The sequence below is a fragment of the Arachis ipaensis genome, chromosome B3, assembly GCF_059453495.1.
Source record: "Arachis ipaensis isolate K30076 ecotype BB chromosome B3, ASM5945349v1, whole genome shotgun sequence".
NCBI lineage: Eukaryota > Viridiplantae > Streptophyta > Magnoliopsida > Fabales > Fabaceae > Arachis > Arachis ipaensis.
Genome location: NC_142438.1, coordinates 78087145 through 78101615, shown reverse-complemented (window position 1 = coordinate 78101615; position 14471 = coordinate 78087145). Strand labels below are relative to the sequence as shown.

At 29.1% G+C, this 14471-nt stretch overlaps 1 protein-coding gene across 1 annotated transcript; it reads left to right on the top strand.

Annotated features, from left to right (window-relative positions):
- The first annotated feature begins 4502 nt into the window (after positions 1–4502).
- On the top strand, positions 4503–13753 carry LOC148571197 (beta-glucosidase 12-like). Its single transcript, XM_088507754.1, has 13 exons — positions 4503–4640; positions 4789–4858; positions 7442–7500; positions 7636–7711; positions 9345–9422; positions 9504–9591; positions 9936–10191; positions 10797–10912; positions 11277–11491; positions 11579–11610; positions 12749–12851; positions 12966–13062; positions 13546–13753. Exons 1-13 carry the CDS (start codon positions 4512–4514, stop codon positions 13712–13714), a joined length of 1488 nt encoding a protein of 495 aa, XP_088363880.1. The 5' UTR covers positions 4503–4511; the 3' UTR covers positions 13715–13753.
- The last annotated feature ends 718 nt before the right edge of the window (positions 13754–14471 follow it).

The following is a 14471-nucleotide window of genomic DNA, read 5'->3' as shown; positions in this document are numbered from 1 at the left end:
TTGATTGTGTTTGAGTTGTGTGATTATGATATGGTTTGTCTGTGCTTGAAATTGATTGTTTGTATGAGTAATTCTTGTTGAAATTTTGGTGAAAATTTGATGAAATTTGATGAAATTCAAGCTATGAATGTGTGTTCTTATGGCTGCTGGAAAACGAAACCCTAGAGCTTAAATTGAGGTTCAATTTGTGTTAAAATCATGTAGAAAAGATGGGGTTTTAGTGGCTGCTAATTTATTATGAATTATAGTAAAAATCGGTTGCTGAAAAGACTGAGAAACGGGTAAAAACAAAGAAAGAATCTGAAGAATTTATGAAGAACACGAAGAACACTTTGAGTGTGATGAAGAACAATGAAGAACAGGCCTTAGATCTTAGAAAGAGAAAGGAAGTAAATATTTTGGTGTTTGAGGGGTTATTTTGTAATTTCTAAAAGTTAGGGCGGTTAAAGTAGAAATATTAAAAGTTACGGGTGGTAAAAAGTAAATTTTTAAAGGTTAAAAGTTAAAAAGGGGTAATTTAGAAAAATTAATGATAAAATAATAAATAATAATAAAATATTAAATAATAATATTTAATTAAAAATAATATTTTAATAAAAATAATAAAATAATACGGAAAAGGCAGTTTTCTGTAAAAGCTTTAGAAAGACAACTTTAAGCGCAGAATCTCATAATTACCTTCATAAAACACTTAGGGAGTGGTAAGAACATATTAGTGAGGCAAAGATAAATGAAAGATAAAAAGTTAAAGAAAAGATAAAAAAAACCAAAGAAAAGTCTGTAAAGTTTTAATGACAGAAAAACAGACAGAGACTAGTGAACGAACTAGGGCAACATAGTTAGTCCTGGAATTGCGAATAGGGTTAGGTATTATATGAAAAGTTAAACTGTTTCAGTATAGACTTAATGAACCTATACTTGGGACAGACTAACTATTCATACCAAAATTTACATAAGCTTTAAATACATACGTTAAACAGAGAAATCAGAACAGAGTAAAGAAACACAGAGAACAGAGTAACCAGAGCAGAATAAAAGGATACAGAGAAAAGAGTAACCAGAGCAAAGTAAAAAGACAAAGAGAAAAGAGTAATGTGATAAAGAGAAATGGTTTGAGTTACGATGTTGTAAAAGTAAAAGCTGTAAAGTTTGTATAGCATGATTGAACAGAGAAAGAAAGAGGTACTGCATAAGAATGTGAAAGTGATGATGATAATGAGAATGATTATGTGATTATCTGCTGCGTGAAGGCAGTCAGATAGATGGTGGTACGACCACTGAGAGTGCTTTCCTGGGATACTTAGCTATAATGCTATTCTGTAAGTCAGAGGACTCTTACAGAGGTATCGAGAACACACGACTAGCATATACTCCTGTAAGTTAAAGGACTCTTACAGTGAGAGTTTGTGTATGCTCTTGTAAGTCAAAGGACTCTTACAGAGAGTGTGTTGGGCAGATATAAGTTAACTAGCTCCGCCATGCAAGTCAAAGGACTCTTGCAGTGGTTTGCCTCACAAGTCAAAGGACTCTTGCGAGAGACATTGCCAACAGGAAAGCCTTACCTGGTCAAAGGACTCCGGGTAACGTCGGGAGCGGGTATGTAACCGACAAATGAGCTCATTACCTGCACTAGGGCTAGACATGCATCATACTTGGTTGCGCATTTCCTTTGTTATGTTTGTGGTATGAATGTATGCTTTCCTTGTTTGTATTCCATTCTCTGCGCTTGTGATATTTTCTTGTATTCTTCTGTTTGTGTTCTGCTATCTGTTTTCTCTATCTTCTCTACTTATCTGTGTTTTCTAATTACTGCTTCCTTGTATTCTTCTAATAGTCTGCTAAACAACATAGAATTAATGAACGTAACTAATAACCCCGGCCCTACTAAGAACTCCCCAGTTCTTACCCCTTCTCTCTCCCTTCCCCCTTCAGATGGAAGTAAGAGTACCTTACCATAGTTCGCTGATGACCGTTCGCAAGAAGAGGATTCTGCTCTAGATAGTCTTCTGAGTCTAGGGTGAATATCGTTCTCTGATTATATGTATATACTGTGAGACCAGCCAACGTCTGCACCCCGTTCGTATGCGCACTTTAACCTAAATCCGGTGTACGAGATTCCTATTGTGTGGCTACTTCATGAGGTACCAGAGAGACGTCCTGTGGAAAAGTCTGATCGTGCAGAGGAGTAGCAGATGATGTTCTATCTTTTGATGACGTTCCACTTGACTTGAGTTTCGAAGATCTAGAACGTACTTTCCCTCGCTTTAGTACTTTAGAGGGACTAGGTGAGTATATAGTCTAGGCTAGCCTAGGTGCCAGCTTAGGGACCTCTTGAACAGGTCAGGACCTGGGATGTTGTATGTATATATATGTATATAGATATTATTTAGCTATATCTAGGGGTGTTCTAACTAACAGTCTATATGCTAATAAAGGCTGAATCACCGAATGTTGTCAACTACTTGTGATGTATTTTTGTGTGGTTGTTTATAACTGTTTTATCTGTTATTACTTGTGAATTGATTATAAATGATTCTGTCTATTAATCCAAATGTTTTCAAAAAAAAAAATACACCACGCAAATTAACTACGCGTTTAACAACGAATCAGGCTCATATGATAAATAATAGATAATAATTAGGAAGACAAATTGGTAGCGCTCAGTTTCTGGTATGATCTAGACATATTGAAAATTGGGTCGTTACACTCTTGAACAACAATAAATTTAGTACACAGTCTACCCTTACAAGCATCTATTTGTCCAGTCTCTACATTCATTCTCTCTATCTCTACACTTAATCTCTCTATCTTCCTATCTTATGCCTTTAATTTGTTCATTTCAGCCTCCAACCAACCACTATCTTGTGTTCCCATAAGTCTAACATTTACAGTAGATATTCTTTGTCTTCTTATTGCACCCTCTTCATCAGCTCACTCAAAAAACTCACATCTTTTATTAGAAAAATAAATAGATTTTTTGTTTGAATTCTTTGACATTCCAAAAGTTCAAAAAATGAAAGTGTCCCCACAAAAGCAACAAATTCTCTTTTTTTTTTTTTTTTTGCCTTTGATCATCTACTCTTTGAACCTTCATCATCATCAATCTACTCAAAGACGTTGCATTATGACATCCTCCCATAAGAAATATACTTCTAACCATGATTTGTCACAATTGAAGAAGAGAGCACAACAACTGCTTCACCATAGAAACATAGGTGTCTTCTTTCAATGAAGTTGGAGACCCTTGATATAAAACTTCCTAAAGGAAGAAGAAAAGAGGATCCTTGACTTAGATCCATATCACCTTATGTGTATCTCAGATAATGTATAAAAATAAGAAATGAGAAGGAGAGAAATGCTCAATTCATACGAACCCTATTATAAGTGGAGGGTATAGGTAAAAATTTACACTTCACTCCATATTTTTTAAACATTTAACTAACGTTAATAGAGATGTAATTAAAAAAATCTGATATGGTATATGGAGTCAATTAAAAAAAAAGTATAAAGACTTATTGAAAAATCGGCAAAATTATAGGAATCGGTAGAATAATCAAACTTTTATTTTTTATTGGTACAAAACGAGTTTAATTCTTTTGTAGATAATTTTATTCAAGTAATAAATCTAGGCGTCTAAGTATTTTTTAAGTCAAGTTTCCAACCAAGTCGTCGTGTGTTTTTTCTTCGTACGTACGTATGCGTTGTTACTGCTGCTACTTCTTCTTCTTCCTCTTCCTCCTCCTTTATTATCTTCATCTTCTGTGCACTTCTTTCTTCAATGATATTATCGTCATTGCCGCCATCGACGTTGTTATCATTGCTACCACTACCGCCTTCTTCTTCTCCTTCTTCTCTTATATATGTTTAGTAAAGATACTGAGCACATAAATTTTGATACATGGCACATGAATATTGGTGCACAGCAGAAAATTTTCGGTGCTATACCAAATAAATTTTTGTGCTATATGTAAAAAAAATTATGTTATATCTATAAATTTACATACTATCTGCAAAATTTTTGTGCTGTATATAAAAATTTTTGTGTTTGATAACAAAATTTCTGTACTTTGTAACAATATTTTTGTGCTCCTGATAAAATTTCTATACTGAAGATGCACAGAGACAAAGAACCACGTCATGGCCAAGCATGTTTTATTTTTATTAGGTTTGTTCTAACTTAATTGGATTTGATTACCAAAATTATTTGTATATATAGTATTATTGTTTATTTAAGTCTTCTTCTTTTCTAAGTAAAAGTAATTTATTTGGTAAAAATTGATAATAGATTTATTATTTATTTTAGTAGAGAATAATAGTTGAAATATTAATTATTTGAAGGAAATTTTGACTAACAATTAATATGAGTATAAAATCATATCATATTACCCAAAACAATTAATATAAAAAAAAAATATTTTCTCCCTGAAACAAAATATCAGTTTTTTATCCTTTATAAGCAAAATGAACTTTACCAATTCTCAGTATTCTGAGGTTAACTCAAATTCAAACAAATGATGTGGTTTAAGGGTGTTCTTGTTGTGTTTATTGTTTCTGTGGCCTTGTTTAAATGGGTAGCTTCTCTTAATTCTAGTAGCTTCCCTGCAGATTTTCTATTTGGTACAGCATCTGCAGCTCATCAGGTTTTGTTACGTTTCTCTGAACTATTTTCATCATTTATTACATATTTATTATCAAATATATCTTTGTGAAGAAGGATCTCATTCTACCTTCTTTTCCTGCTATGCACATTCGCTTTTTTTTTCCATTTTTTTTTTTGTTTCCTAAAAGATTGAAGGTGCAACGTATGAAGGTGGCAAGAGCCAAAGCAATTGGGACAATTTCACACATAAATACCCTGGTTAGTTGGTACTTGGTACCTTAACTTTTATTTTGTTAATTTTTTCCTCGGCAAGCGATTGCACTTAATCAAACAACAAAACTATTGGGTTTGCTTTATTGACGAAGAAGCGATTCCATTATAGATTTAAAATCTTGAGCTACCACGCACTGTAGTCTTCTGTTTTTAACTCAGCTACTAGTCCTTGTAAAACTATTTATATATTTTTTATTCTTTTGAAACATACTTTTCTAGTAGCACTCTTGGAGTTTTGGCCATCATGATTTTTTATTGTTATTATTTTCTGTGTCTACACATTTTTTTTTTCGGTTCAATTACATTAGATGTCATATTATTTGTGGGATTACATGTTATAAATAGTGATTGGAGATTAAATTTAATATTTATCACTCTCACATTTGGTTTCAATTTATTTTAAATTTTATACAAGGTAGCAAAATTAATTGATTTTTCATTATACTGAAATCGCCCCTCTAAAGTATAGTTAAAAAAACTGGACCAGTCTGATCAATTCGATGGAAAAATCAACGAATTAGACTCTAAGTTGGTCCAATTTAATTCCCTGGTTGCTTGTTTTTATCCATTAGCTATTATCGATTTTTTTTTTTAGGTTATTAATGGTTAAATTGATCCTTGAAAGATGGTTATTCTCCAAATTCATTTTTAAAAAAATTTATTGATCAAATTAGTCATTCAAATATTACGAATTAGTTATTTTTGTCATTTTGTCACTCAATTAATAATTTTTGTCAATAATTGATGATATATAACGTTAACTGATAGCATATATGACAGTTAGAATGTCTAATTTATATAAATATATTTATGAAAACTATTAATTTAATCCATTTTTTCAATTATATAAACTCTAATCCTAATATAATTTAATGACACTAAATTGATAAATTTTTATAAATATATTTATTTAATATCTAATTAAATATGTTAGGTATCATCTATGACGTGAGTTAATATTCCATGTCATTAATTGTTTACAAAAACTATTAATTGAGTGACTGAAGGATGAAAAAAATTAATTTATAATTTTTGAAAAATCAATTTAAATTTTTTTTAAAAATAAATTAAAAAATTATCTTTTAAGAATTAATTTAATTATTAATCCCTTTCTTAATTCTTATACACTACACAACTCTTTAATCACAACTTAGCTAATGCTGCAAATCGAACCTGATGTGACATCTTAGGAGGCAAATAGGTTTGCCATTAGTACACTACACAAGCTTCAGCCATTACAGGACTTGTTTAATTTCTTTTTTTGGGTGTTTATTGGGCTTGTTTAATTTTGTTTTTGGTGTCTATTGAGCTTGTTTAATTGATTCATTTTAAAAATATATATATTTTAAAAAATTCTACTATCATTTTTTAGATACTAAAAATTTGAAATGACAAATTTTATTTATCATTTTTAATCAGGCTAATAAACTCGAATCCGCGACCTCTTAGATGAATATGGTGAGACTAAGCCATTTAAATTATAACTCATTGGCCTCACAGTTATTTACACATATTTAAAAAATGTAATAAATACAAATTAATTAATAAATGATTAAAATCAGAAAATAATAATCAATCTAATATAAAAATTACTTGTTATGAAAAAAAATATATAATTATTAAATTATGACCGAATTAACCAGTCATCCAACGATTGAATCAATAATCTATTAAGTCAGCATCTTAACTAGATCTATTATTGATCCGATTCTCATAACTATACTTTAAAATAAGATTGATCTCATTTTATCAATTATTTCTGGTATAAGATGAATTTTAAAATTGTTTCTCTAAATAGAAACATCATATTTAAACTCCAAAAATACTCCCTTTGGAGTTGTTTAGCGCCTCCACCGTAATGATATGAATTTATCAATTAAATGATTTTATTTATTTGTTTATTTTTTTAATGAAAAATATACGAAGTATTATTTCAAAAAAGATCAAAGGCAGAGTTACAAATAAATCATATAGCCTATGATAGCATCCCCTTTAAAGCGCTAACCTCGTGATAGCCTCTTATGAAAAAAAAAAAAAAAAAAAAAAAAAAAAAAAAAAAAAAGCCATGATAGCATCTTCATGTTCTGTCCCTGTATAAATAGGTTGCCACTGTTCTTTCCGCATTCTCCCCCTCTTGTTTCTACAATTTTTCTGACTTTTCTCTTGAAAAATCTTGTGCCAAGAAGTTGTGGTTGATGAACTCAAGCTTTAGAAAATTGCAACAACTTTTGCCAATAAGTACTTACAAATGAATTGAAATTATATATTGCCCAAATTGAATCAACTTGGTCACAGTGTTTAATCTCGGCTTGTGTACATATTAATTCATTGGCCAATAACAAATTTTTAAATGAAATTCTGATCTACCGCAACGCTAAAAGATACCCAAAAAACAACACATATAGCACACATTAAGTACAAAAGGAAAAGTTAAGAATCTTTGGATAATTTAATGGGTCCGATTCACTAATTTAAAGAAGAAAAATTCAAAATTCAAAATTTTCTACTGCTGAGTTCATTCTTACCATATAAATGATACCTATGTATGACATTTGCTTGTTGTTTAAGGTAAAATTTTCGACCACAGTAATGCAGATATTGCAACTGACTCATACCATCGCTACAAGGTATTTTGGTTCTCCTTGTTCGAATATAACTAAAATATATATCATCTTAAAAGTTATTTTCTCTTAGTGGTTGAGGTTTGATTTTCAACTAGATAAATTGATAATATTATTATCTTTCTTTTTAAAAAAAATCAGGAAGATGTTGGTTTGATGAAGGATATTGGATTTCAAGCCTACAGATTTTCAGTTTCCTGGTCAAGAATTTTGCCAAGTAAGAAATTCTCTAATCTTATTTACATTTATAATTGATTGGTTTAGTTACTACAGAACCAATACTTTTCAGCCAATAGATTGTGTAGGACCTAACTAATTATTAGATTTAGATACATTCAAATGTATCACACTCAATTTTCCCTTTCACCATCAGTTATAATTATGAAAAAAGAAAAATCATATAAGTCCTATATTCTTGCCTAAGAATCCTCCTAAATTATAAATTAACATCCAAAATTCAAACCACTCACGTTCATTGTCAAATTAAAATATATAAATACACAGGTAATTAAACGAAAAAATAAAATAAAATAAAACATGCATCATTGTCAAATTGAGTTTTGATTCTCAACCAACAGTGTCATTGGTCGATTCCAAATGAGTTTTGTCATTACTACATACAGTATCATCTTGATATATACAAAGTAATTAAACATTTTTAATTAAATTTTGACATCATTTATTTATGAGGAAATTTCACTCTCCTCCCCTGCGAGATGCTAAAATGACACTCCCCTTCCCTCTATTTTATAAATGTACATTCTCCTCCCTTTTAACTTTTAAAAAATCTCCTCTTTAATCAATTTTAGATTTTTTGTGTTAACTAATATTAACTGTATCCATTTTTTAAGAAAAAATAAATTATTTTTTGAAAAAATACCTATTAGCAAAAATTTTATTTTTTATCATTAAATTTTGCTTATCAAAATACCCTTTTAATAAATTATTATTTTTATTGATTAAATTGTATTTTTATTAAAATAATTTTAAAAAAATTAATAATTAAATTATTTTTTTTAAGATACCTACCCTTCAATAATTTTTTAATTATTAAATTGTGATTTTACCAAAATTTTTGTTAACAATTATTTTTATATTTTACTATTAATTTTTTGATATCAATATATATTATTTTAACATTAAATAAAAAATCTTACCACTGTTAATATATATAAAAATTAATATATATTGATATTGAAAAATAATCTTACTAAAATATTTTATTTAATATTAAAATAATATATATAGATATCGAAAAATTAATAGTAAAATATAAAAAAATTGTTAATGAAAATTTTGGTAAAATTATAATTTAATAATTAAAAAATTATTGAAGAGTATTTTAAAAAAAAATTACATAATTATTAAATTTTTTAAAAAATATAATTTAATCAATAAAAAAATAATTTATTAAAGAATATTTTGGTAAGCAAAATTTAATGATAAAAAATAAAATTTTTACTAATGGGTATTTTTTAAAAAAATAATTTATTTTTTTTAGAAAATGGATAAAGTTAACACAAAAAGTTTAAAATGGATTAAAGAGGAGGTTTTTTAAGTCAGAAGGGACTAGGGAGGAGAATATACATTTATAAAATAGAAGAGAGGGGAGTGTCATTTTAGCATCTCGCATGGGATGATGGGAGAAAAGTGTAATTTTCTCTTTATTTATTAAGCACCTATTTAATTAGTTAAGTTCTACTTCTTCTTTATGGCATACTAATAATGTATTTTATCATTTATAGTAATTCTAACGACATTATATATACTTCTGATCATATCATGTTGAATTGAAATTTTTCCTTGATTCTTTCATAGCAGAAACTGCAACTAACTAAACTCATTTTTAGGTGGACACTTAAAGGATGGAGTTAACCAAGAAGGCATCACATATTACAACAATCTCATAAATGAACTTCTATCAAATGGTTAGTACTCTGTTTGAAGTCAACTCTCTGTCACTCAAAATGATAATACCGAACTTCAACATTATTGTATCTTATACTCAGGCCTACAACCTTTTATAACATTATTCCACTGGGAACTACCTCAGGCTCTTGAAGATGAATATGGTGGTTTTCTGAGCCCAAAAATTGTGTAAGCAATAGTAATTAATAACATATATAGTATCCTACCATCCCCTCTCTTCTTTCAGCATTTTTTTAATTTTAGATTTTATGAAGCAAAAAGAAAAAATAGTAAAAATAATAAAAAATTATTTTCTATTTTTATCTTCTGTTATTTTCTTTGTTTTCTTCAAAAACTTTTAAAAATAGAAAACAATGAAAATGAAAATAGAGAAAATGAAAACACAAACCAAAAGGGTTTTTATTTATGCAATTTCTGTATTTTCGTATTAAAAACAATATCAAATTGCAACCTTAACAAATTTGCAAAACTCAAACTGATCCTTTTTTTTTTACTATTAAATATTTTTACAGCGAAGATTTTGCAGATTTTGCAGAAGTATGCTTTAGAGAATTTGGTGACAGAGTTAAACATTGGATTACTTTGAATGAACCACTACCCGTTAGCCTGCAAGGTTATGCGCATGGTATGTTCCCACCTGCAAGATGTTCAAAGTGGATACGCCCAGATTGTGAAGCAGGTGATTCAAGTACAGAGCCCTATATAGTTTCACACTATCAACTCCTTGCTCATGCCGCCGCTGTCAATGTTTATAGGGACAAATTCCAGGTTAATTTACCTAATTATTATCAAACCTTCATATTAAGACAAAATCATGCATTTTGTTGTTAGCAAAAAAATAACTGACTGTGAATAAAAAAATAAATTCAATTATTTAACGAGAAATATTCGGAGATTAACATTTTTTTGTCAATATTAGTCAATGTTATGCACTAACAACATATTTTTTCGATAGTTAACAACGTATTTTATATGGTTAGGATTTAGGATTTAGAATTTAGTTTTTAATATTTAAAATTTAGCCAATACTGTTTTTTTTAGATATTACATATGAAAATATGTCGGTTGATTAAGTGTTGGTCAAAAATGATAAATTTTGTTGGTCGATTATTCTTTTCTTATATTTATCCATGAAAGTCATGTTGTTGATAGAATTGTATTGTCAGACATAAAATGGTTTACCTATGTCTATATAATGAATTAAACTTTTAGGAAAAATAGTTTATGAGTTAATATCAATTTTTTTATGAATAAAAATTTTGAATTTACTCCCTGTTGAATTTTAACACAACAAAAAGGATCTGATATACCAAACGAATTTTTGTTCATAATTTTGGTGGTTCATTGGTTGACAATCAATTATTTTGTAACAGAGTTCTCAAAAGGGTGAAATTGGGATAGCCTTAAGTGTTCCTTGGATTATGCCACTCTCACCATCAAAAGCTGATGTAGACGCAGTATCTCGTGTCCTTGCTTTCTTCGATGAGTGGTTTGTTCTTTTAGACTCATTACCAACTTTGGTTACTCTTGTTTTCTTCCATTAAGAAAAGGAGTTCAACTACTATATTTTTATAGTTATACTAAATTCCTAATTAAGTTCTTATAATTTAAATTTAAAATTTAAATCTATATACTAAATAATTATTAGATTACACTACCTATATTATACTATTTGGGTGCAATCTTTTTCAAGACCCAGTTTAACATGGGATGTTTGTGCGTTGCTCTGCCCTCTTAAATGATAATGACTTGATGAATAGTTTAATCTAAAAAAAAGATATGCATCTTTAGAACAGTGATTAAAACAATGATCAAGTCTGAAAATCCTCTCTTGTTGGGTTTGAATTTGGAAGGTACATGGGTCCATTGTACAATGGTGAATATCCTGCTGTAATGGTTGAGAAACTTGGAGATCGTTTGCCAAAGTTTTCTAAGAGGGAATCCGCAATGATTAAAGGGTCCTTCGATTTCTTAGGATTAAACTATTACACTGCAACCTATGTGGGTGATATTCCTTGCCAGCGTGAAAATCTAACTTTTTTGGCAGACTTTTGCGCATTGTTCAGTGGTAATCAAGCTTATATCTGTTTGTTGCTTCATGCTATTCCCGTTTAATTTGCATTTTACTTGCAATTGATCTATTTTGTTGCTTCAGCTACGCGAGATGGAATTCCCATTGGTCCCCAGGTACCTTAATTACATATACAGATTACAGTTAATATTCTTTAAATTATTCAAATTCTTTTATGAGAACCTTCATATATTTGCATTAGTATCAAATGACATCATTAGTCTCATTTTAAGTAAAATTGTACATTTTATATTTGTTTGTCAGGATTAACTTTTAGCGGTTTGGCAGTTGAACTATAAGTGCCTATATCATGCATGCTCAAATTTGTTATCTTAATTTTGATTTATACAAAAGTATATCAAATAAATTTGGACTCATATGAAATTTTATAGATATGATTTACAATACACAAAGTCATAAGCTTCTAATACAACTAAAAGGTTACTAAAGTTTCTAACATGCATTTGTTAAAATTTAAAGTGGCCTGTCCAAGCTAGTTTCAAGCTTGGCATGAATAATTGTAGAAGTTTCCAAGCTCCATCTGTGATGCATTCCCGTCTTTTTTCATATTTTCTTAAAAGAATGGAGCAAAATAATCAGGGACAAAAGTATAAAAGTTTGTGTCTCATATTGTATCTTAGGCTATGTTTGGTACTGAGAACAAGATAAGATAAAATACTAAAAATAAAACGTAAAGAACAGCGACACAAAAATTAGTATTTTTGTATTTTGTTTGGAGATAAACTAGAACAAATTATAAAAGTTTAATTTATTTTCATTTTTTTCATTCAAAAAATTTGAAAAGAAAAAATATAATAATAAAAAATTAATAAAAATAATGAAAGAAAAAATAAAAAATAAGTTATCTTTTATTAGTGGTTTTTGTGTCTTTCCTGTCAAGATGAATATAAAATACACTAATTTAGTGTCTCTGAACACACTATCTTTGTCTATAAAATACACTGAAAACATATATTTTATGTGTATTTATGTATTTCTTTGTCCATCAAAATTTTGCGTCAATTTCAACAAATAAAATGTATTTCTTTGTCCATCAAAAGATCTATTTTGGTTTTTTAAAAGGGTAAATTTGCCCAATATGCCGAAAGACTAGGTGTGACTTCAAACCAACCCAAGTGTAAACTAACCTTGATTTTCTGTTGATAAAAATGTTAAATGTTTATGTGGCGCGTGTCAGACATATCTTTTAAAAGTTATTTTTGTAGTGGAATTGAGAAGTTAATAATGTTACAGACTGCCACAGATTGGTTGTACTCCTATCCTCAAGGAATACTAGACCTATTAGAGTACACCCAAGAGAAGTATGGTGATCCAATCATTTACATAACAGAAAATGGTATGCTGCTTACTTATGTTTATCATCATTTTTCTTAAGAGTTGAGTTTATACCAAGTTATAATGCAATTATTTTGCTTCAATTCAATAAATCGTGTTCTTGAAATAATTGCAGGAATTAATGAGCCGAATGATGGTACAAAGGCTCTAGATGACAACTTTAGGATAGACTTTATTGTTCAGCACCTTTCATATATTGAAAAGGCCATAAGGTATGTTTTCATTTGCAACAAGAGAGCATGTTCATGATGATAAAGGCAAGTAACAAAAGTAATAAAAGTTGTCACAAAGATACTCCTTGTCTTTGATAATATGTGTGTCATTTGTATTTTTAAGATTTTAAAATATTTGACCAATGTACAACATTTAGGTAGTATTAACTTTTTCTCCTCAAATTTTTTTCTTAATAATAATATAATTAAAAGAAAGAAGTTCTTTTTTCTTTTTTTTTTTTATCTCACATTGATAATGGAGTCTATTGACATAATTTTCATTTTCAGGATTTTTTTCTTGTCCTTTTTTTTTAGAAGCATATTATATAAAACGAAAGGAACATCTTTTTTAACGATAAATTTTTAATCATAACAAAACCAGATTTCTTATAATGACATCGTGAAACTTGTTCATTATGTTAACCTCTTTGGAAGTCAATATTTACTGACCTAACACTTGAAATTTGGAATAATTTGATGTAGGAATGGCATCAAGGTGAAAGGATACTTTGTATGGTCATTATTGGATAATTTCGAGTGGTCTTATGGTTACACTGTTCGGTGGGGAATTATTCATGTAGATTTCAAGAATGATTTAAAAAGGTATTATAAACAATCAGCTTTGTGGTTCAAAAGGTTTCTTCATCAATGAATATTTGTAACTTGACCAAAGTTATGGAAAATAAATATTAGTCACTTTCACTATTTATCTATTGTTCTTCTATATATATTTTGTCTTTTCTCGACTAAATTAGCTTTTGCACTTAGGTATGTAATAAGAAAAAGCAGAGAAGCTTGAGAGATGTGGAAATAAAATTGATTGTGTTATTTTTTTTCATTATTCACTCTGAGTGTATAGAATTTATACATAAATTCTATGAAAAATCTTTTAAATTCATCATAAGATTTCTATGCTAATAGAATAGTAGTGACTAGTGAAAACTAATTTATTCTAGAAGGTGAGAGGAAGATTACTTATTGAAAATGATGATGATGGAGGTGTATTTGATTGAGATGGAAGGATAGTGGTCTGAGTAGATGATGTAGGATTGGAATGGAAACAATTTTTTTAAAGGAATTGATAATTATTATTTTTATAAAGGGTAAATTTGTATTTAACCCTTTATATTAGGCGAAAGTCCCGTATGTTGTAAGTGTAAGGAGTGATGAAGTTAGTCTCACATCAAAAAAAGCAAGAAAGAGTGAGAAATTTATAAGATGAGAGACTCATTAATTTATTACCTTAAGGTTTTGAGTTGGATGTGGTGTCTTTTCATCTTATGTTATCTCACATGATTCCTCTCCGAAATCTTCCCGGTGGTCAAGAGCTCCCCACGGTTGGCCCATCCCAACAAGTGATATGGAGAAGTGTTGAAATTGGTCACACATCAAAAAAAGCAAAGCAATGT